The 24,689-nt window shown below is 36.5% G+C and overlaps 1 protein-coding gene across 3 annotated transcripts in view; it reads right to left on the reverse strand.

Annotated features, from left to right (window-relative positions):
* PDE4B (phosphodiesterase 4B) overlaps positions 1 to 24,689 on the reverse strand; it is a 224,325-nt gene that overhangs the window by 41,505 nt on the left and 158,131 nt on the right. For 2 of the 3 annotated variants that reach the window (XM_007424888.2, XM_007424890.3), the window contains 4 exons: positions 23,733 to 23,927; positions 21,333 to 21,369; positions 19,241 to 19,311; positions 17,568 to 17,617 (listed from right to left, as the gene is read on the reverse strand). In XM_007424888.2, the coding sequence (XP_007424950.1) occupies positions 17,568 to 17,617; positions 19,241 to 19,311; positions 21,333 to 21,369; positions 23,733 to 23,927 (353 nt within the window). Of the gene's footprint in view, positions 1 to 6,185; positions 6,369 to 17,567; positions 17,618 to 19,240; positions 19,312 to 21,332; positions 21,370 to 23,732; positions 23,928 to 24,689 lie in introns of those variants that run through there. The other variant, XM_088153749.1, reaches the window with a different exon arrangement.

Consider the following 24,689-nt stretch of genomic DNA (forward strand, 5'->3'; position numbering starts at 1 on the left):
GTTGTCCCCAGATTAGAGATAGGAGTTTGTATAAAATAGAGTGAGCATGCCTGGGGCAAAACTTGGCTTTGACTGTGATCATGGTTTTATGGCCAAAATATGCCAAAACTGAACAGTACCATCTTTACCCGTTGGCATGGGCAAGACTAAGACTGGTAGCCGAATCCACTCTTTGCTTCTCTTACTAAAAAGTATTATAGGAAAGCTTGTATTGACCAAAGTCATGACTGGTAGCAAAAGTATGGGCCCATTTGGTGACAACCATGGAATATGGAACTTGAGGAATAAATAGTAAGAAATGGAATGGAATGCACACACACACACACACGGAACTAAGATAAGGGTAACAGATCTGAAGGAAGGTAGCTTAATCTTGTGGAGTAGATGTTGAATACATGAAGGGAAGGGAAGATGTCAGCTTAATTCTGAATCAAAGAGCTAAAATGTATGACAAAGTTTGAATGGGTGTCATCTAGATTGTTGTGGATGCATATGAAAGTATAACTCCACAGGCTGGTGATAGATGAAAGTTACACTCCACTGTATAATAATGATGGAAGAATCAGATATGTTCTGGAAAGATTGTGCAACATTCTGAATGAGTGCAATCTAGGAGGAAAATTACTTTGGTAGGTGACATAAATGAATGGGTGAGAATGAGGCAATACAGAAAAAGTAATTGGGCCATTCAGAGACCTAAGAATGAATAAGAATGAAGATTGGTGACTATCTGCTTAGAAAAGGCTTGTTTATTTCAAATATATGGATTAGGCATACAAGTTCTTTTTTTTTTTTGTAGTGTCAACAGTGAATTAGAGGAAAAAATGGATATGAAAGAAAAGAAAAAGTGAAAGAACAGTGAAAATAGAAAACTGCAGGAAGAGAAAGTAGAGTCCTTTAAGAAAAAGTACTGGGAGATAGATTAATATCTCAACAGAATGAATTGAAAAGGAACATAAGGAAGGAGGACATGGAAGCTGCTTGGAATACAGTGAAAAGAATTATATTACAGAGTGCCAGGAAAGTAAGTTCGCTTATACCTGAGAGAAGTATGAAAAAGAAGCTTAGTGGGAGAGTGAAATGGCTCTGGATGTGAAAAAATGCATGTATGAGAATGATTGCTCAAAAAATGAGGAAGAAAGAAATATTCTGTATAATGTGCATAGAGAGTAAAAGATAGTTGCAAAGAACTTAGTCAAAGAGAGCAAGGAATAATTAAGGTTTGATGGAAATTTTTAAAAAATGTTTTGGAAGTGAGTGAAAAGGGCTAAGCAAGGATCCTCCAGCAAAGTGAGTGGAATTAGTAATGCAAGTGATTGAAATCATTTGGATGAAAATGAAGTAAATGCTGGAAGGGGTATTTCAAAGATTTGCATGGGAATTACAGTGATACACTGTATAAATTCTGTGAATGTTAGTGTCCAAGAAAAAAATGGTAAGAAGGAAGTTATAAATGCTGTAAGAATGTTGATAAATTGGGAAAATGCAACTAAAAGTGGTAAAATAAGGATATGGTTTGTTTATGAAGTAGCTGTCTGACTTGTTCAATGTGTGTGTGAAGACAGCATCTGTGCCTGATGATTGGAAGAATGCCATTATTGTTACCTCATGCAAAAGGAAAGGTAGGAAGAAGTAGTGCAGAACGTATGGAGGATTAATTTGTTCAGTGTGCCTGGGAAAGTATTTGAGAGAATTCTGACTGAAAGAGTACAAGAGGAGGAAATGAGCAAAATTTAGGAAGTGCAGTATAGTTTTATGCTGGGCAGATGTGCAAATACTGGTAGAAGGACAGTGGCTTGTATGTGGCCTGCTATGAGGAATGACTATCAAAAGAAATAAAAGATGGGCAAGAGGAAAGGGAAAACCAAGTCATAATTCGATGGAGCTGATGAGATCCTCAGAAAGAGAAGTGGTGAGAAGTTTAAAGAACAAAAGGCAATGTATGGAAAGGTATGGTGAGGAATAATAAATTGTATTGGTGTAAAACAGTCCTTTATTTTTACTTACAGCTTTATTTTCTTTGTCTTACTCTTTATTTCTTCTTTTCTATGGTTTATATAATGTTCTTTATTTAAAAAAGGGAATAACATAATGGGTAGGTATGCATATACTGTGCTTGTAGGCATAGCATATCTGGCCTACAAAATTTGGGAGCACTACTAGATGACAGCAACAAGATACAGAAAGCTCTAATGTCTGGATATTTGCAGCCCAACTGAGGTATGCCTATGATTATATGAAAGACTATTCATTTTTACATATCATAGATTACATACTACAGAAGTGTGTTTATAAGAGGACTTTCCCTTGCCTTTTCCTCTCTATATCCTCTATATGTTCACAAATATGCTTCAGAAGATCCTAGACAGACAAGGTGTTTGAGGCTACCTATCTGATCTGCAAAATGAGTAGATGATCACTGGATCTTTGTGAGTTTTCAGAATCTCTGGAGTGCTAAATTGCAAGGGAAGACACGAGGTCTATCAAGATTATGTCTCTACTTCTAAGTGGCACCATTTACTTGTTGATCCTTGGACTGGATTAAAATACTGAATAGAGGAACATAAATGCCTTCACTTGGTCGTAGCTCAAGGCTAGATCAAAGACTATCCTCAGTCCAGCTATTTTCTGTTTTCCCTAGTACCTAATTTCTGTCCATTGAAATACTTTATGCCTAACATTCTGGCAAACTGTGCTTCTTGGAACATGACTCAGTCAGTATTCTTTGCAGGCCTTTGGACCCTAGTCTGACCTACCTATTGTTCACCATCTTGAACAACAGTGTGACAGAGACGTAGAAGAGACATAGGTAAATGTACTATATCCTATTAAAACAGTGGTTCCCAATCCTGAGCCCCCAGATATTGCTTGAACACAGTTCTCATAATCACCAACCAACATAACCAAAGGTCAGAAATGGTGGAAGATACGCTTTAGCAATGTCTGACTCAGGATGGGAAACCTAAAGCACGGCTAATTGTTTTTTTTTAAACCTAATGTTGGCATTGTTCTCTAGCTATTAGTGTGTACACTAGCCCTAAAATGCCAGTCAGCTCCATGGAACCTGAAGTAAGATATAACGCAGACTTGCATTATTTGCCATCCCCTTTTTATGTAAACCCAGAGATATGTCTTGACATGATAATCATGATGCACCCAGCAGCTTATTTGGGACAGAGCATTCAACACTGCTGAATGAAATATAAGCATGATAAATCTAAAGTGCCTCCCAATATGAACTGGACTATTGTCAATATAGAAGGGACCAAATGCCATTTCCATAGCTACCTGAATCATCTATCAACAAGAATTCAGCTTTAGCTCAATTGTGTTTTCATTTATTAAACCCCATGCAGCACACAAATGATTCCCAGCTTACTTGAAGGAGATAAGGAGGAAAAATTTAACTCAGCATCAGGATAATAGTGATGGTATATCATTCTGAGGATTCCTACCTGATCTGGCTATAATTGTTAAATGGCTTGTAGTGTTATAGTTTAAAAAAAAAAAAAAAATCCTGAAACTCTCTAAATCAGTTGTTAGAACTTCTTTAAGAATTACAGTTATTTAAGATTTATTTATGGGGGTTTTTTTTAATGAAAATTAAGACGTTAATCAAGAGAACCGTACATTCATTTGAGAATCTTGACCAGGCAGCAATTTACTGGTAGGCACTTTCAAATGAGGATTCTAGGCCACTTGGAAACCTCTCTGCCCCCATGATCTTCAAGGTGTTGGAGATGGACTTGATTTATTTCCAGCTTATTATTCTTTGGGACACTGTGGCTCAGTTTCCCCATTGGAAGGAACTCCTACCTCCCTTTTTTTTTTGGTTTCTGAGCTTAAGGTCCTGTAGAGAAAATGTTAACTTGATAGCTTTGGATCTACTTAGCATAGCAGGCAAAAAGAGCAGAGATGAATCTGTTTTTCCCCATTCTTTTCAGCACTGGTCAAAAGCCAGCAAAAGACCTAGCTATATCCCCTTCTCTTTCTCTTTTCAGTGAAATGGGGGTACTGTGATTTTTGCAGTATCTGTAGCAGCTTGGAGTGGGGCAATTATATTCATTCCTTATTTTCAAGATTTCAAGTTGGTCAGCATCAAAGGCAATCACTGATCACCTTCAAACTGCTTCAAGAATTTAGAAAGTGATCATAGTGCAAATGTCCTTAGAATCATGAGTTGGGAACAATATGACATAGCTTTAAAAAATCTGATGGAAGCCGAATCTGTACAAAACTAAAGTAAAAACAAAACAAAGGAAGGGACATTACTGCTCTTAACAAGAAAAAATATTGCAAAAAAAAAATTACCCCTACTTTTTGTTTTAATTTTTATTAAATGCAATTTATTAATGCATTAACAAACAAAAATGAGAGAAAGATTTGATACAACCGTTTTTAAACAATTCTTACAGGAACATCTCCCCAAAAAACATGTTTGAGTGCACCTGGGGCATTATTTTTGTTTTTTTGTGGGACGGTGATAGAATTTATCTCGGTACCAAACCCTTCAATTTTATTTAAAATATGGAGAAGTTAATCCAAAAGATGAAAGGTGATGTCAACATTGAAAGTTATTTTTGTATGTTTAAGGTTATTATTCTAAACAGACTTAAGACTAAATTCCAATTGACAGAATAGAACTTGTTTCTGAGTAAACATCCCAAGAGCTCCTAACTGAACAAGTGAAGGAAAGATAATTATTTTAAATCCAATGAGAACATAATCAGTATTGACATTACTTAAGCACATGGTTGAAATTCTAAGGTTAGTGAGGAATTAATATTTATGGGTATATTTTCTGTACAGACTAATGTCCATGTAGAAACTATTTCCATTTGTATAAATCATACATAAGTTTTTTTTTGTGATGAGTAAAACAAAGAAGTCAACATCCATTAAAGATTAAAATACCTTATTTTGAAAACTTTAAGCATGGTATGGTACAGTATCAATTAAAACGATAATTTATGTTTTGTAGGTCTTAACAAAATATATTGATATATGATTAAGAGGTGCTAGTAATTCTGTCTACAACCATTGTAGTGATTGTCTAAAAAGTGTAGTCATAAGCATAATGACTACATTTTTATTCTTCTTATTTATTGACCTGGCTTTAATTCAATTCCCTTGTAGTTATTATCTGAATTACCCTAAGATTCCTTATAGGATTAACATGTAATTATAAACTTGGCAAAAAAAAAAAAAAATAGAAGTTCCTACCAAACAGCTAATAAGGCATATGAAAAACTCTTTATTCTACCTATTATGGAATGGGCTGGAAAGAAGACAGCGGTACTAACTTTGAATCTTTTGAGTTCTGTGACTAGCATCAGAATTTTTTTTTTTTTATGTTTCCATAATTGTTTCACGTTATGGGTTCTAGTCTTTTCCCAGATTTTTCTGACAGTCACTGACATTAGCAGGAGTAAGACATGGCATGGATCCCATAAGAAAGAGAGTTAATGAAAGAATTAGCAGTAATTGTTGCCATCTGCTTTCTTGATTCCTGAATTAATTTTCAGTGGCAACTTATTCCCTGAAGCTCAGCTGCAAAATACTGTATAAATAGGATCTTTTGAAGTTGCTTTCACACAGCTTAAATTTTGCTTCACTAACTCTTCAACATGTGCAAATCCTTCCTTACATAAAATTGATATGTATCTACTATCTTGCGGAGGTTTAGGTTTTATCTTTCCCATTCCCAGTTGGCATAAATCTATGATACCAGGACTGCTTGTTGGGTTGATTCAAGGTAGGACCATGTTGCTTTTAAGCAATATCACATCAGTGAGTCAAATGAAATTGGATGCGGAAATGCAAATGAAAATTGTAGAAATCATCTCTCAAGTCAGAACTGCACTATTTAAAAATGTCATTATGGTAAAGGTGCTACCATCTCAATAAAGCACATTCAGTTAGAACTGTAACTGTTGTTCAAGCTGAGTTTATCTACGTAAACTTTTCTTATCTGTAAATCAGATCAAATATCAGTTTTATGAACCTCAGATATGGATTATAGAAGAATATCTGGAGTTTCAGGTTTATTAGTGAAGACTCTGAAAGAAGCTACAACAACAAAGTAGGAAGAACACTTCTTAACCTAGAGAAAAAGCATGGAGCGATAAAGAAAAGCAACCAATAAGAAAACACTGGAAAATTGTCTAATTTTCTCTGAAACGTACCTGATTATTCCACCAAAGGGCAAAGTTGTCTGCCACATATTTACAGCTGCCATATATCCTCAGCTGTGGACCTTTAATAGCCTTTTTAAAGAAAAATCTGATCTGTCAGTTTCGGACAGCTGCATATCCTTTACTGTGCATTGACAGAAAATGGGAAGCTCTAAACTGTAACTGGTCAGGATAATGAATGAATCTGTCAGTAATTTACCCGGAAAAAGTCCCCCTCCCTCCCACTGGAACCTCAGAAGGGTTCCTTGACTACACTTGGGGAGTCCCACTGACATCATCATAACTTGCTCAGCTGCCATAGATGGCATTTGGACTGGACGGAATGGCAGAGCGCATGATGAGTGTAGCACGTGTGGAATGTCTAACATGAAAGTTCACAGGTGTGGCTGACGGGGAACAGTTTACATCAGTTGCTATGGATACATGACTGGCTGACATGTCTTCAGAGCCCACAGGAGAAATGGCAGCTATTTTTTAATAGACTCCATGAAATCAATCCCAGAAGGTCTGGAGTCAAAGGCTAAAAAGGTTTAGTTGATTAAAGTTACATGATGAATGCAAGAGAAATGAACTCCAAGACAGAATTTGTGGCACTTTCCAGTTGAAGCTGATCATAAGAAGTAATTCTTGAGTCACTCCTTTAAAATTGTGTATCTAAGAATTGAACAGCAACATCTGAGTCTACCAGCGATTCTCAGTAATGCAAGGAAAAGACATTTTGAAATGCAGATAAATTGTAAAGTACGGAAATACTAAGAAAGAACCCACCCCTCCCTTATTTTCTCAAACTGCTGAAAGAAAACCTGATGTTCTTCTTTTAAAATGTGTCTGCCTCTAGGTCTTCGGCATAAGCTTACTGTCATGAGGGCAGGCAATCTATTTAATGACTGCATTGACGTCAATAGCATAACTGAAATACTTACTAAGATGCATGATTCCAACTTTCAGGGGAAGCTTGTGTCTAAGCAATAGGAAAATGAGAAGTGGATTCACTGTGGGAATGAACTATGTCTGCAATGCAGGAAACAGCATTTAGATTGTAAGTAGTGTCTTTGGAACACTAGTCAATTCAATCTTAGCCATGTGGCAGGACAGAATTTGAAGATGCACTGACATAATCAAGTAACTGTTTTATCTCTGCAGATTTTAGAACTATTAATTTCTTAATTTGTTATAAAGATTGTTCTTACTGATTTCTAGCACAAAATGATAGCTTATATATCTGCTGGTTCCAGCTGTCTGCAACATCAAGTTTCATTACAAATAATAATACAAACATTACTTATTAATTTTTTTTAATAAGAAAAAATGAGGGCTAGATAGCAAGATATGGAGCATGCCATTCTTTGGTGACAGAAAGTTCCTTTTGCGTCTGTTGTACTTATCTTTTCAGGGTTCACATGAACACATGGACAGCTCAAAGTTAGAGAAAGAGGTTGTGTGTACACAGCCCTCCCCTGTCTCTGTCCAGCCTTCATGTGTTCAGGGGGAAATCTGAATGTGAAATGCATTGCTCACATTGACTTGAATGCTCTCCATGCGATCTGAGACCTGAATAGTACTGAAAGATGTACTTGCATTTATACAAATGCCTGAAAGAAACTCGATGTATATCGACATTATTGTGCAAGAAAACCAATACAAAACTTAGGAAGTCCTTGTGAGGACTAGTTCTGGCAAGATCAGAAGCAAACAGCATGAAACCAGAAAAAGGTTTAAGGGGTTGAGCCTTGATTTCACTAGCAGTCACTGTAATTTTATACTAATGGCTTAATTAGTTTTTACAATACAGTAAACCTGCATACCAGAAATATGCACCCTGGAATGCCTGCCTGTACCTGCTTCCTTTTCTAGGGATTGCTGAAAGAAGCTTGACAGTCCTTTACTGGTGCAGTATCAACATAACCAAGAACACTTCCATACCACCAATGTTTTCATTCCCCAATACTCTGGAAAGCAGTTTGACAGCAACCCTGAATCCTGGAGTAACAAGCATTCCCTCACTTCCCAGAACACCAAAAAGAAATAAAATAAATTGCTAACAGCCACCTGATCCACATTTTTCAGGTCATGCCTTTGTGTGTATTTCTTTGATCTTTTGCAAAAAGCAGTGAGAAGCTTCGTGTGAAAATGTCTGTTGTAAAAAAAATAAATAAATGAATGAAACTATTGAAATTCTGCAAAGGTAACCCAGCAATCAAGCCACCGTTCCTGTGTTGCATTTAAAATCCTTGGTTCATGGTTAGTTGTGAGAGTGAAATGATGGCATGTTGGCAATTTTGCAACCAATTTCCCCCCCAATACCAGTACTCAGAGTTTCATATTGCTAAGGATTGAGTTGGTGGAGGAGTGGGTTAAGTTCTAAATAATTCAGGAATAGGATGCTGAGTCTTTCTAAAAAGACAGAGTAATGACTGGTTCCAATTCAAGAAGCAGCTGAAGAGAGAATTCCCACCAATGGGAAAATAGTTAATCCACAAACTCAGCAATACAAAGAAAAGCAACTCTCAAAACCAGCTGATACCAGGAGATGAAACAGCTTCTCAGCATATTCCAAATTAGGACAAATTACTTGTGTGGAAGTACTGCAATATATCTACATCATTACTTATTCCCTAAGCTAGGTCAGAAAATTCTCAGGGTTGTCATGAGATTTTGGGCAATGGTGCCAGTGTCTCATGGCTGATTTATTTAATATATCTATGGTAAATTAGCCATGAGACTCTGGTGCTAGTGCCTAAAATCTCATGACAATCCTGAGAATGCTCCACAGGAGGTTATATGAATAGTTTGAATGGTTACAACAGCTAATTGACACTCTAACTATTCACTTACTTTTTTGGTAATTTATACACAAAAACACGACTTAAAACATGAATTTGTACATATTTGATTTTTCGTATAAAGACATTCAAAGAGCTTCAACAATTGTAAAGATTTACTAGAAAGACCAGTTGAAGAAACAAGGAAGGATAGATACTCTTACACATAGGAAATATTTACCATACCTTTATCCCATGAATCCAGGAAAAGCATTTGTGAGTTGTTGCATGCATCCATACATTAATGTTGCCAAGCACAGAAGCAAGATAATTTATTGTTCAGCATATCTTTCCTTCTATACACTGTATTTTAAAAAATAGCAAATCCCACTCTTCCTCTCACTGATGATGGTACCTAGCCTGATAATGAAACATCTGTAAGAAAACAACCAAGCTCAAAGAGCACCAAGAACTTCAACCCTGAGCTACATATGTTCTCTTTGACTGGAACTATATTTTATTTTGGAAGAACTTCAAGATTTCTATCTCCTCTCCTATGTTATAACACATGGTTTTGATAAATTAGTTTCATTATTTAAACGTCACAATACCCCTCCTTAAATTAAATGAAGATGTTTAACCTATAAACTGCTACAGGATATTAATGAATAAGGCTGGACATGGTTAAGACTTGAAGATCTACTTTGTCCTTTAACTAGAACAGCAAGATCCACTACCTAGAACCAGGTGTAAGAGAAATACAATTATAATTAAAGAATAAAAGAATTCTGAACTCCAAAATGTGTTGAATACCAATACTGTACAGAGCTCACAAACCTTCTGCACAGAAAACTACTGCTTAACTACAAAATAATATGAACAAGATTCTGTAGGATGTGAAAGGAATAAAATTTTTAATTCCTTTTATGGAACTTGCCAATCAACCAGAGATCTACCAATAGTTCTATGCTTATCCCTGTTTCTAATGCCTGGTTAGTTTATCCATCCTATTTATTTAGAAGAGGGATAAGCAATGTTTTTTTAGGTTGAAGGTTACATTCATTCCATTCCATTCCATTCCAATTAATTTCACCAGAGTGACTTACTTCACATTATTTTGAGAGATTATTTATTTTATGCCCTGATGTAACCTGAGAACTTTTTTGCATTTTGGGATGGCCTCAAAGAGTAAAATATATGCCTTAAGATGAGGAAAGTTTTCAGGCTCTCATGTTGTTCCTCAAAAAGGAAAATAAACTCCTTATCACTTCATGGACACTTCCATAGAGTTTTCTTGATAACAATACAGAAATGGCTTGCTGCTGCTTTCCAGGGTGTTTTTTGTTTTTTTTACTTGCGATTCCCTGCTCCCATCCATATATTAACCAAGCCCAACTTTGCTTAGCTTCCAAACCCAGATAAGGTCAGATATCTCCTAAGATCTGTTGCCTTTAGCCTTCCCTATATGGGAAATATAGTCTGACTCTGGGAAGGAAGGTTCAGACTTTTTAATAGATGCACTGTAAACCAAGCCAAATCCCCACAAATGAAATAATGTCTGAAAAATTCAGCCCTTCAGATGGAGATTCTATAGACCACAGATGAGGTGCTACATGTTGACTATCCCTGATTTACAGCTGCATTATTTCCTCACTTTTCTTGCAACCACTGCTATTACAGTGTTGATTCTCGTCAATATGTACTGAAGGACAACATTTGAATGTTGAATAACGTTTGCAGAGCATTATATGCAAATACTCCTTCACAAAATATTGATGTTAAATCATTGCCAGGAGGAGTTTATAATAATCTACAGCAAGGTTTTTCAAACTCTATTCTGAAAAACATTCTGCAAGAACTTTAGGACAAAACAAAAAAGTTCACTTAAATGCAACTAATTTACTGTCACTAGAGCTTTCCTTCTTGATCAGGGGTTCTTGGTTTTTTTTTTTTAAACTAACAGGTTCTGTGCCCAAAAAAGTTTGAAAACCTCAGTATTGACTCATACTGATACCAAACATATGGTAAAGTCAGAAAAGTCAAAGTCAGAAAATAAAATTATGATTTTGGCTATGTCATTGATATAAAGGAAACTTTCTGGCAATGGATGAGCATATTCCTGCTTGTTCTGAAAATTAGATTAAATATTTGGAAGGTCTTGATGAGTTTCCTAGGTGTTTGATTTGCACAATAGGAATTTTTTTTTCAATCAAGTTAGCTAATTTATATGTTTAATTCAATGTTATCTATAGTCACAGCAGAGTTTGAGGGGCCTCTCTTAGCTTCACTTGGAAATTGAGGTTAAGTCTAAACCTATTAGTCATATACAGCCAACTCCCATGAATTACTAGGGGTTTATAACATACCTATAAAAATATTTAAAGTAGTAACAGATTCTATTAAAACTACTAAAAAATCCTCCCTTCTTGGTATCCAATCCCAGCAACATTATATTTTAAAATCTCTCAGCACTATCCAAAGACAGTGTTCCAGAGGGATGGGGCAAAAACTAGAAAGGATTATCTCTGGTTCCCATTACCTAAATATTATTTATTTCCTGAATGCAAAGCACTTCTACCATTGAGCTAGAAATATTCCAAAACTGCTTTGCTCTCCCTTCTTGTCCCTATTCCTCCACTCCAAATATTTACTTGGGGACTTTTTGGAAGAATTATAAGCATCTCATGATTATCTTGTAATCTGCAAACTTCTGTCTATTGCTTTTCCACCCAATAGACAGCTAAGAACCAGGTTTCAATTTCAGTGTGGACACGGAGATAGAAGCAGCCTAGTTTGTGTGTGGAAGGGGGAGGGGTGTTAAATGCAAAGCTTCGTCCTGTTGCATTGGAAAATGTTGAAGCAGGGCTAACAGTTAGGTGGCCTGCTGCAGAAGAATTTGCTTCTACTATTTTCCTAACATGCAGTTTAATCCTATGCAAGCACAAGCTAAAAGTAACCAAGTGAACATGGCTATAAAAACAAGCCTCTCACCCAGCTGGAAGGTAAGACACTTGGGAGAAAACTGGGAGAATCAGCTTATGGTGTTCTAGGTCCCTGCTTGCCTTCATATGACATAAAACTAAGATATTGGGAGGAGACAAGAGATTGGGAGCTTAGAGACAGCAGTGTGTCTGTAGTGAGAAGGGAAGAAGTACATTGAACAGAGATGCAGCTGGTGTTAGGGATCTTTCATTTCTCCTACACTCTCATGTATATTCAGACGAAGGGAGACAAAATTGTAGGAATATGCACAGAACAGGAAAAATGCCTGGTTTCAAGATGGGAACAAAACAGTTGCATTCCAGTTTCTAAACTCTTTTCAGCCAGCACTCACAGCCCAAACCTGAACATTTTGATTGCTCAGGATTTCAGGCAAAATCCAGGTTGGGCAAATAGAGCAAGCTTGCTCCTTGGTTCCCTCTCTCTTCTCACCTCCCTCCCTCCCCCCTCCCTTCCTCCCTTCCTCCCTCCCTCCCTCCCTCCCTTCCTTCCTTCCTTCCTTCCTTCCTTCCTTCCTTCCTTCCTTTAGCTTCTGATCTCCCAACACAGCATATCCCATCTGCCAATGCACCTTCAATCTGCCAAAACTTCCCTCTCTCCCCTCAGTTGCCACTGCTGCTTATGTCTCACCATGCCTGCCTGCCTACTCCCAAATTTTCCTAGTGCCCAATCAATTTTTTGAAGTCTTTAAGAACTGCACCTTCTCCTATTTTATCTAAAATGAAATATATCCTTCCATTATTTATATTCTCTAAATAATAGAGAAAATAACACTCTACTCGGTACCATGTAAACCAGAGTTGTGATTCAGTTTCTAGCTACTACTGGGTTCTCTTATTTTTTTTTAAAAAATAAAGTTTTTGTTTTATATACAAGGTAAAGATGCCTTCAAATCATGCAGTTTTCATGACAGTATTCATGTAAGTGATTTGCCACTTTCCAAGGTTCCTAGGTGGTGCCACTTGAATGCAAAACATAATTCAGTACCAAGAAATGTGTTTGTTTCATTTGTTTTCATAAATGTGTAGTATTTTGTTCGTTTTAAAGTCACCTTCAAAAGATCCTACTGTGGAAGAGTGTAATACTTCTTCCTGTTTTGAGTTTCAAAATGTAATAGTTCAACAACTTGGATTAATAAACACAGTGTGCATGTGCACACGCACACACACGGACATCTTCCATTCCATTCTATTTTATCCTACCACCCCCCCATTTTATCTCTTAACAACTTTACTGAGAGATAGTGGTTGGACGTCATTCAGTGAGGCCATTCCCAAAAAAGTACTGCAAGGATTTCAACCTGGCCTTCCTCACCCTCAGCTTACACACTGCATAGTACACAATACTCTACTCGAAATCATTGTTTATTATGCAATTGCAGACCTCATGTTCCCACAGTCTAGGTTTGTTTATTTGTCCAATACTTGCCTTTATTATCCCATAAGAACCTTTTAATTAATGAAAACATTTCTGTGTGTTTCTGTGGTTTGTAATTAAAACAAAATAAAAGGGAACAATTTCAGCAGTTTAAAACAAAACACGGGATGTATTCCTAGAACTTGTGTGTGTGTGATATATATATATAGCTTGCTGTAGCTTTAAGGATGAAACAAATATGTTATGATAAGACTGAACAGATGTTTAAAGAAAATTTAGTTCAGCAACTGATGTAGCAGAGGGAAAGGCAAACTCAAATTCACTCTATAGACTCAAGAAAGCCAAAATTCTCTTAGCCATGCTGGCAATATGGTGACCATAATATTAATGTAACATAGAGGGCTCGGTCTCATAAAGGATTGTGAAAGTGAAGTGTTTTCAACTCTAGAAATGCAGTGTTTCAATGTCAGAAGTTCACTGTGGGTAAAAGTAATTCTGGATAACCTTTTAAGAAAGTGCTGACTGAATGCTTACCATGCTAAATTGCTTCTTAGAATCAAATGTATTCCCTTAACTCCACTGAAAATCTTGAATGAAGTCTGCTGTATACATTTCTATTTTAGCTTTAGGAGTTTTGTATGTCTCCTCACAGGATATAAATCACATTTCAAAAGGAAAGAAAACAGGTCTTGTGAATATGTTCATTTAGCAAGTCAATGCTATGAATCAAAGTATAATATTGCAATAATACTGTATAATACTGTTAAAGACCAAGAAGTCCACCTTCAACCATGGAAGCTCCCTGGGTGACTTTGGGCCACTCACTCTCTCTCAGTCCAACCTACCTCACATTTGGGAGAAAAAGTGGAGGAAAGAGTGCTATGAACACCATAAGCTCCTGGAAGACAGAATATAAACTAAAGAATCATCATCACTGTTATTCAATATTTTGACTAACAGTGCAACCTGATACATGCTTACTCAGAAGTCTTTCTGCAAAATGAGTTAATTTAGACTAAGATCTATTTTCCAATTTCACTTCATGGAACAGGATGGCAAAAGAAATATTGCTGCCTAAAGAGAAACAGCAAATGATATTTGCTCATTTCCCATCTACTTCAGGTATACCAAATCTAATACCAATCTAATTATTTTGTAATGATCAAAATTCCTAAGTCTCCCTATCCCTATCAGTAAAATTCACATAATAACAAATTGAATAACTAAGAATTTGTGCCTACTCATAATACACAAAATATCTCACTTGAGACAACTGCCCCACCGTGTCTAAGAACCAGGCTTGCAATGGGATTCACCTCTGAGTTCATGTCTGTGGGATAATTATATTGCAAATGGAACATATTGATCCATTACATGCAGAAGTTTCTTGAAGGAAAATATAGCACTCTCCAATATTATACCATCCTTATCTGCACACCATTGTATGGTGTGAGTGTGCATCCACACTTTCTTGTTTTCTTAGTCACCTACCACAACACATTCAAGCCAACACAGAGTGGGAACAAAACCCCACAGAACATGAATTTTGAAAGCACTTAGTACTAATGAAGAATAGAAAAATAAGCATGTGGAGTGTTTTGCTCGCTGCTGATTTAATTTGTCTCTTTTGTTTTCTGGCAGACTCACAGATGACTTCAGCTCTATCCAAGGGACAGCATTAAGAAGAGATGCAAGCACCCTACTGCTAGTCCACTTCATCCTCATGCATTTAGTCCAAGTCTTTCTTCATTTGCCTACTGATGCACAACTGCACAAAAATCCAATTACAATGGCACAAATCTGACTCAAAACTGTACAATTTTATAGGACTACATATTAGAAAAAGCCCTGCTTCCCTGAGTAATTCTAAACCAGGAATAGTAACCTGAACTCATGCCCACATCCAAAAGATCGTATGGCCAAAATTCATTGGTAGGTTATTCTTTTTTGAAATATAATTTTTAAATGAGGGGGGCGGGTAGAAACAAGGGGGTAAAGTAGGTACATTAAGCCTATTTATGCCCTGCAAGACTCAAGGCACCTAATCTAACAATCAAGACAAGGGAATTTTGTCACCACACTAGTCAGCAAATTCACTTACTCCTTTCTCCGTACAAAGTGAATAATCTAAGTGGTGACGTCAATTATATATTTCCCAATATCTAATTTATCGTCCATTGCTGCAGTTTAAACCAACCTTGCATTTTCTAGAGAGCTCTTGTTGTGGGGATTGGGGCAGATATCTGAAAGCTGCTTTCCACTTCAAAAGGAAGCAGAGGCAAAAAGGGCAAGATGAAAATCTGATGTTGCCACTAAGCACAGAACTGTTTGTATTCTTCTAAAAATAAAGAAAACCAAGGGACAGGAGGCGTTAGAGAAGGGAAGTTGAATTGTGCAGTTTTTCAGCAGTGATATCCTAATCAATATTCAGCATTCTAATATTGAGTAACCACATTTCATATAACTACCACAAAAACAATGCATGACCATTCAAGGGATGATGAACATTTTCCAATGCCAAAATATGGTAGTCTTCTTCCAGGATAATATTATACCCTCACAACAGAATTGCAAACTGGATAGAAAACAAATACATATGGAATATAACTCAGTACTTTTGTTCAAAGATCCAATCATTATCAAGTGACTCTTAAATAGGTTCCTGCCTTTTGTTGAGTAAAAATCCATTAATTCTAGAGAAACAATGAACAGAAGCAGAACACATTGAAGATTTGGCCAAGAATTCATTTTACTCTAGTCTTTCTTTACTTAATGCTGATGAAATAAAGACTACATGACACACTTCTCAAAATGAATGGGATTTGTCTTTCTGAATGTCAGGGATGCTGGCTGGAGTTCTAGGTGGCCATCTGCTTCCAAATCAATTATACTTACTAAACCTGGATATCATTTTCTTCCAAATCTGTGTAATAGAAGCAACCTTTTTTTTAAAAAAAATCTATTATTCTGGCTTATATTATTACAGTGAAGAATATACATTGCCATAGTTACCAATTTTCTCCAAATACCAACAGAAAATTGTGTGTCATAGAGTGAAAAAGCTAAGTAGTCAGGTGATATGAGTGCAAACTCAGAATTTTACATCTAAAGAAGGACAGCCCAGAACTGATACCAGGTCCTGGAAACATTAAGTAAGTGCTAAAAACACAGGAAGCAGTAAGTAAGTGCTAAAAACACAGGAAACAGTAAGTAAGTGCTAAAAAAGTAAATCTCTCTTCATTTGAGTTTGACTCCATCCACATCCATGTTGTTTTATCGACAACAGTAGAGAAACTGGTTGGCTTGGGATGTTTTTTCAACTTCCCAGTTTCAGCTAAAATCTTGGGATTTCCCAACGATAGTCCCTCTAAACACTGATAAAGTCTGACCCTGCTTAGCTTTCTGAGATCACTCAGTAGTGGTTAGGGGTTGCCACTGAATGGAAAATTGGCTTATTTAAAGGAACAAAGAGTTGGAGAAATTTTGAATTTGCTTTACAGATGATAAAAGAAGACTTTTTTTAAAAAAAATCAGGGCAATATATTTGATCCCACTGTTCCTCTGTTCTAGAGAGGAGAGTGAGACATCTGAATCCATTTCTCTAGCAATCTCAGTTGCACTGCTACCCTTAGGAATAAGGCTGTTGCATAAATTTCAGGAAGATTTATGCCTGGAGCTGTTGCAGTGACCTAGGAGGCTTATGCATGAAGAACTGTTGGATTTCAGTTTACATATACCATCGAGAGTTAGGCATATCGTTTTTGTAAAGAGCACATTGAGCAATAAAATCCATCCCTTTGTTAAATGAAAAGCTTGCTCACAATTGTTTTTTGTATCCCCTTTACTGCAAAGTCTTCAACAATGAACTCATTGCATTTCAAAAATGAATCATTTCCTCCATCCTCTTCCAGTCTCCCCTTATATTCCTCTTCTTTTAGACAATTTTTGCATACATATCTTGCCATCTGTTTCTATTCTACCCTCCTCAGCCAGAATTTTTCTCATCTGTGCTATTCAATTGGGTTGTAAAACACAAACTGCAATGACAAAACAGCCTGAGTAATAGTTTTTTTCCTACCTATGCTTGACCAGCAACCATCCATTATGGGATGTATAATGATATATCTCTGCTTGATGCTGTAAATGTACAGGACAGGCCCTGGTCTTTTGATATGAAACTCCAGATAAGTTTGTAATGGAACAAAGCAATATTTTTTCCCAACAGAACACATACCTTGAATGTTTACTTTGGAGACAGGTAGCTGATTTGCTGCTGGTGACCTCCTGTAGAGGAATGAATTGATGTTTATTATATGGCTGTACTGGGATTCAGAACTGCCCATAAATATAATGTAGTTTGTTTCCTATTAATATAGGCTGACTAAGGGCCCACTCCATAGGAATAATGGGTAGCTGAAGGCTAGGGATACCAGCTGAAACCCAATTTGAATGGAGGATACTCCATGTAGGAATCACTTCACATGTGTAAGTTTAACATCAGCTGCCAGCAAGGTGATTCCTCCATGCAGTCCAAAACAGCTGAGTGCATCTTTTTATGTGGAGAAACATACAAAACAATGCCTATCCATCTGGCAAGTCAGTGCCTACAAACTGCTTGCCACAGAAAACAGCTGTCACAGAGATTCAATGTCGATGGCTTCCATACTGCTCGTTTAGGAACATAAAGCAAGCCTCAGTAAAGTGAAATCATTCTGCACACTCTCAAGAGCTGAGAGGAACGTGGAGGGGTGGATGTGTCTGCCCTAGGATATTCTGATGAGTCGACACAAACAGATGGGGCTACTTTTAAACATATAAGTATCATCCTTCTGATTTTGCTCTCATAATATTTGAGCCCCCTCCCAGGACAGAGGACATTCATTTAGTAATCCCATAGAAAAAACAGTTTCCTCAAATAAACATTAAGCAAAAGGGAGAGCTAAATAATGGATCAGAACAATAAAAAATAATAAATATTTTACAAATATTTCCATCCAGGACAGTAAGGAGATGATAGAGTCTCTGAAAAAATAGCATAAGTGCTTGTTTTTCTAAAACTAAGTATTAAGCAAGCTTCCCCAAATGTTGTACCAGATGTCTTGTTTCTGTTATATTTGACCATTGACAGGGTGTTTTCAAAGTCTGCCAATTAGCAGAAAGTGAAAAATTGCAGTGCAAATATTGTCATTATTAAAATAATTTATATTGTTTTATAACTCATTCCAGTATGATAGACTGTGAGAATTCAACATGTAGAATTATATAAATGTGATTTCCAGAAATAGGGAAAGAAGTGGATAATTTTGTACATACTAATTTAGCAAATTTTGATTTTTTTTAAACAGGTAAAATTGAACAGTTTTATATTAATATCCATATTTTTCAGAGTTTTGCAGTACAATTCCCCCCAAATGTCTAAAAAATATGTCTATTAGGTAAAATTGCACATATGTATATATTGTTTGTGTATGTACAAAGCATGTGTGAAATATTATATTAGAAAAAACTTTTTAAAACACACATTAAACACAATGAATATATTAGGAGAAATGTGGATGGAATGCATATGGATTTTCATGAAGAATTTATCTTTTTAAAGAAGACAGAAATTGTTGCAGTTATGAGATGGAATAAACTAAGAACAGGAAAAATGAGAAACTGAGATAAACTCAAAATTGACATCCCTAAATGAGGGGCAAAGCCTTAATCATCTTTCTGCAATTCAATTCTAAACTTGCAATAACTACTTTGGGAATTAGCTTGTATTTCAATCCAATGAATATTTACTCAGAAGTAACTTCCCTGATTTCAAATAGGACTACTTCTGAGCAAATATTCATAGTTTTATAGCCTTAAGGTATGTTCACTGCAGCTAATTAAAAAGAAAAATGAAAAGAAGTAGCTTACTTGTTTGATGTTCCCTGCAGATTAGTCAGTATTGTAAAATTATTTCTTACACTTCTCAAACTTGCCAAGACCTATTAAAACATGAGTACATTGAATATTATAATAAATAGGAAAAACTCAACATGTAGAATTATACCAATATGCTTAATTTATGGGACTTCCAATATAAATATACAGCTGTTCTTGGAAGTCCCACAATTTCAGCAGAAGAGAATTAAGCATATATACGTACATGTATGTATGTGTGTGTGTGTGTATACACACATACACATACACACACATACATACGTATATAATTATTATTATAATAACAATTTGGCTTCAATTTTTAAAATTATGTTTAGATTAAGTCCATAAAATAACAAGGACGAATACATACTTATTCAAATTGATTAAAGAATATTAGGGTTCACTTCATATATCCATAATACCAGATCTGGGTTACAAAATACTGGAAAATCACCAGATGACAGCAAAGAGATAGTAAACATTCTCTGCTTCCACCTAACGGCCATATAGATTTTTGCAGGCCAGATTTGCATAACCACATACTTAGCTGCAGAATTTCACATTCACACGTTTGAAAGTGAGTAAGGAGTTGCAATCTATTTATTACCAGTAAGCAATGGTATGAAGGTTTGCAATAGACAATAACCGGAAAAAGGAATAAAAATGTATTGCGCCAGTGCAAAAAGCTGTTCATGGCTCAACAATTAAAACAGGGCCATGCCTGGAATTACTGACAAACTTGAAAGAAGCAGCAATGCCACACAACAGAAAGAAACTTAATTATGGCTGGTGTGGGTCTTCCGGGCTGTGTGGCCGTGTTCTGGAAGTTTTGTTTCCTAACGTTTCGCCAGCACCTGTGACCGGCATCTTCAGAGAGCAGGAGCACAGACAGGAGCAGTTCACAGGTGCTGGCGAAACATTAGGAAACAAAACTTCAAGACCACGGCCACACAGCCCGGAAGACCCACACCAGCCATCGTATGCCGGCCGTGAAAGCCTTCGACAATACACAGAAACTTAATTACTTTGGCAACATCACAAAAGTAATCTATTGCTTTTTCTTCCCAGAAATATATTAGTTTTACTATTGCCAGGTCTGATATCTGTAAATTGTGTAATGTCATTGAGAATACCTGTCATGCTTAAAGAGCCATAGTTAGGCTTCTAGTACACTTGTTCTATAGGAAAAGCATAACATGAGCAGTAAAATGGAAGTACATTTTCTCTTTCCAATAGGTCAAGTCCCACATAGCTGGCACGATTAAGGGAGCAAAACCTACACAGATTTCAGTAAGGTATGTCTAATGCTCATCTGGAGTAAATACAGAACTTTGGAAATTGAAATAGGAATTTTCCAGCTCTTTAATTAAGTAATTAATTAAAGGTAATTAAGGGAGCGTATTTTTGAATATTTTGAAATGCTTTTGAATGGGGAGCTCTCTCCCCATCAGATTATGAGATGATCTGACAACGGACTCAACCACTGTTATCTCCTCCCTTCTTTTCCTAGCCACTCCACAGCCTTTCACATAAAAACATCATGGTAGGTATGCTCTGGAAAGATAAATACCATAAAGCTGAAAAGCTCGATTCTATAGGATTAGGAAAGCACACAATAGTCAGTCAACCAGAAGGCTCAAGCTGTCAAGTTAACTCTTAATTGAATGGCATGTTTAAAAACATAAATCAACTGCAGCAGCTTAGCAATGTTCAAAAAGGGTTGTGGAGAAAAGGTGGAGAATTTAAGGGACTTTGAGGTCTAATGTGCCTAGAGACACTAAGGAGGACACTGTGGGTGGGTGTGATGGGAGTAGGGATCCTGAGGCCAGTGAAACAACAGAGTGAAACAACGAACAGTATTCATAAGTTCAGCTTGGTTCTCAAATGTTTCAGTTAGATCAGTGTTGTCCAAACTTGGCCACTTTAAGATGAGTGGACTTCAACTCCCAGAATTCCCCAGCCAGCATGGCTGGCTGGGGAATTCTGGGAGTTGAAGTCCACTCATCTTAAAGTGGCCAAGTTTGGACAACACTGAGTTAGATCTTGTTAGCACTAGAGTCTGCATTAGAATATATGGACATACCTGTGCAAATGGTGTCACTATCAGGTCATCTCCATGTCTAATAAAAAATGAAAAAAAAAGAAGCAGCATATGTTTTAGAAGGTTTTAAAAAATAACTGTACGGCCAAGAATCATCATCATATCTGTTCATCTTACTCTAAAACTTTGACTAATTTTAAGATTAGTGGCTGTAAGCTTCTTGTCTGTGCACAAATTAAGATCATAAAGGTACACAACCAAATTTGTGAATAGTGATTTTAAATTAGTATGGGAAATGCAGTCCTTTACTGCTATATGTTTTTCCCCCAGAGTTGCAGCTGTTCAGGACTCCACGTTCTGCATTCTGACTTCATTTTTCATGAATGATTCAAAAGAGGTTCTTCGCTTGATCCTGCATACATTTTTCCACAGCATATCTCTGTTTCCTTCAGGTGTATTAGAAATGCCAACTTTTAGTGTACAGGCTAGAGGTCCCTTTTTATTTAGAAAAAGCCAGCTGGGTGACTTTGGGCCAGTCTCTCTCTCAGCCCAACTCACCTCACAGGGTTGTTGTGGGGAAAATAGGAGGAGGAAGGACTGTAAGGCATGTTTGCCACCTTGAGTTATTTATAAAAATAATACAGACAGGATTAAAAAAAAAGAAATTAAAAACATTCAGCACTGTATGCATTTAGTAGGGCTATGCATATTTTAAAAATGATTGGAAGAGGTACTTCAGAAAGCATGGGAATGGATGTATAGCACCACTTTCAAGCAGATGTGTCTTTTTTCAGGCTTCCACATGAAGAAGACGCTGCTGCTTTAATGAACTGTTTGATTATAGCAGCTGCCTCTTTAATGTGAATCTTTAAAGCAGCCGTGTCTTTGTATAAACTTGCATGAGGCCCGAAAAAGACATGGCTGCTTTAAAGAGATGCTGGGTTCCAACTTCTATGCATTATAAAGTACCTCTTGCAAATTGTCTTTGCAGCATATACAGTCCTAGTATTTAAAATGTATGGATAAACTGTATATCAAGTTAAATCAGAAATTTTGGAGGAATTAGTGTTTTACCTTTAATATTGAAATATTTTCAGTTTAAATGTCCTACTTAATAACACAGTGAGTCCAGTTATTCATTTTAATATATGTTGCTGATTTGGAACAATGTTTCTTACTTTTTAAAAATTATTATTATTAGGTGATAGCCTAAACCCAAGTTCGAACTTCCTTTAGGCACAGAAGGCAGCTGGGTGACCTTAGGCAAGTCATCTCTCTCAGCTCAAATCAACATCAGGCTGTGCAACAAACCACTGAGAAATAAAATACCTAGTTGAATCATGTGCTGATGGCATTGCTGTAAGGATTACAATGAGTGTAGTAAAAAACGAGCTGACCCAGTAATCATGTGGCACAAACTCTTGGAATAACAACAGCCTTGCTAAGTCAACCATTCTTTATCACTGTAGTTTTCTGTAGTATGTTTTATTCTATTGTATTTGTCCATAAAAGACTGCTGCTAGTTTAACTGGTTCTCTAATCAGAATGTACTTCCAAAGAAAGAAAATAATCCCAGCAGAAGTTGTCATTTTCTTCTTCTTGTAACGTAAGGCAATAAAGACTAGGAAATTCCAAGTTAGGGTTATATACTCACCCTCAGTTGGAAAAAGGGCCTGGCAGTATGAGAAAAGGCCACCCTTGGATTTCCTGGCTTTCGTTGACATACTCTGCCTATAATGCTATTTAAGCACAGGCAATTTGTCTGGATTTTCAATATGGAAAATTAGATAAGTATGCAAGAAATAAAAAAAATATATAGGTGTTTGTCATAAAATGTGATTATTCAAGCTCCATCATTACCACTGTTGTTCCAGAAGTTATAGTGCAACAAAATTTATACTATATTCTTAGTTCCTAAATTGTCCAGAATTCCAGCTACTCAGTCATTCCACTCCTTGACCTCCCCAGTCCTGATGATCACTAAAACTTCATTCTTTATTGGGTTGTGGTTTTGGCAGGGAGGGAAGTGAATGTTCCCTTGGATTCCACAGAATATACAAAGATCTCTCAAGTTGGCATATTCTGTTCTCTCTTCTTTCTGTGGTTAGGCTTCAGACCTGATGACATGAAGGTACTGAATTCATTATTAGAAAGGGGTTTTTTTTGTTTTTTTTGGCCTGATGATGATATTCATAGAGCTGGTAGTGATACCTACCCAAATGTTGATTAGATACATGTAATCTTCCAATGTTACCAGTTTGCAAACCCGCTTTCACTTTTCTGAGCAAAGTCCTTCCTTTCAGAAGTTGCCCCAGGATTATTCTAGATCAACATTTTCCAATTTGTGGCCTTCAGATGTGTTAGAACTAAAATTCCCAGTCTGCTCAGTAGAAATTCTAGGATGTAGTCCCTACACATTTGCACTGTAATAGATCTACTTACTGTTCACTCGGAACAGAAGAATTCCGTGACATGGTCTTTGGTGACAGGTCATAGTCACTGTCTGATCGATAAAGAAATGACTCTCTACGCTGGCTATGCCCTGGAAATGTGGTATGGAGCACAAGTCCTGAAGAAGAGCCAGCCTGAGGATCAAGTGGGCTACGACCAGGTGATGGGCCATTTTCGACATCAAAGCTGTGAACAAGAAATTCATGAATATTACTGACATTGCATATTCATCATCTTAGTTATGACTTCATTTTATATTTTCAGTGCTAAAAATGACAATATCATGAATTCCCACCTACCACAACTGGGAAACAGTGAGTAAATATCTAGTCAGAATCTTATCTGCTTGAAGGCATCTGCTATTGTTTAGTTTTCATTTGCTAGCAGCTTGTATCTTCAACTGTTCCCACAAACCATTTTCCAACCATACTTCTTATGGTCCTTCTATCCTAATACACACTGAGAAATATACAGTAAGTATCTATTTGTGAGGTTAAAGTCAGCTTTGAATATTCTTTAAAAGTACTGATTATAAGTGTGGGAAAAGAAAAGTGAGATATCAAAATGCATAACAGAGATCTACAAGAAAAACTACGGACTTCAACGTTTATTTCCTAAAACAGTTGTTAAAAAATAAAAGCATCTGTTTTTGGCTTTCAGCTGTAAGAATCCTGCCTTCAGGTGACTTAAGGTTGCTGAAGTATTATAGAATATTTATGAACATTACCATAAAGTGCTACCAGCTCTTTGTCACCAAATATGGAACAAGACTATATGGTTATAGATTGAAGGAGATCAGTACACAAACTTACACTGGGAAAAGCAATGCAAATAAAAGACTTCACACAAATTATTGAACCATTTCATTAATTCCTTAAACAAGAAAAGATTTTAACATTTTACAAGGATTGACAGAGCTATATATGTAGAGAAACAAGCCAGATGAAC

This window comes from Python bivittatus, unplaced genomic scaffold (assembly GCF_059951505.1).
Source record: "Python bivittatus isolate LINGU-HERP-01145 unplaced genomic scaffold, Pbiv_v1 ctg000700_np1212, whole genome shotgun sequence".
NCBI lineage: Eukaryota > Metazoa > Chordata > Lepidosauria > Squamata > Pythonidae > Python > Python bivittatus.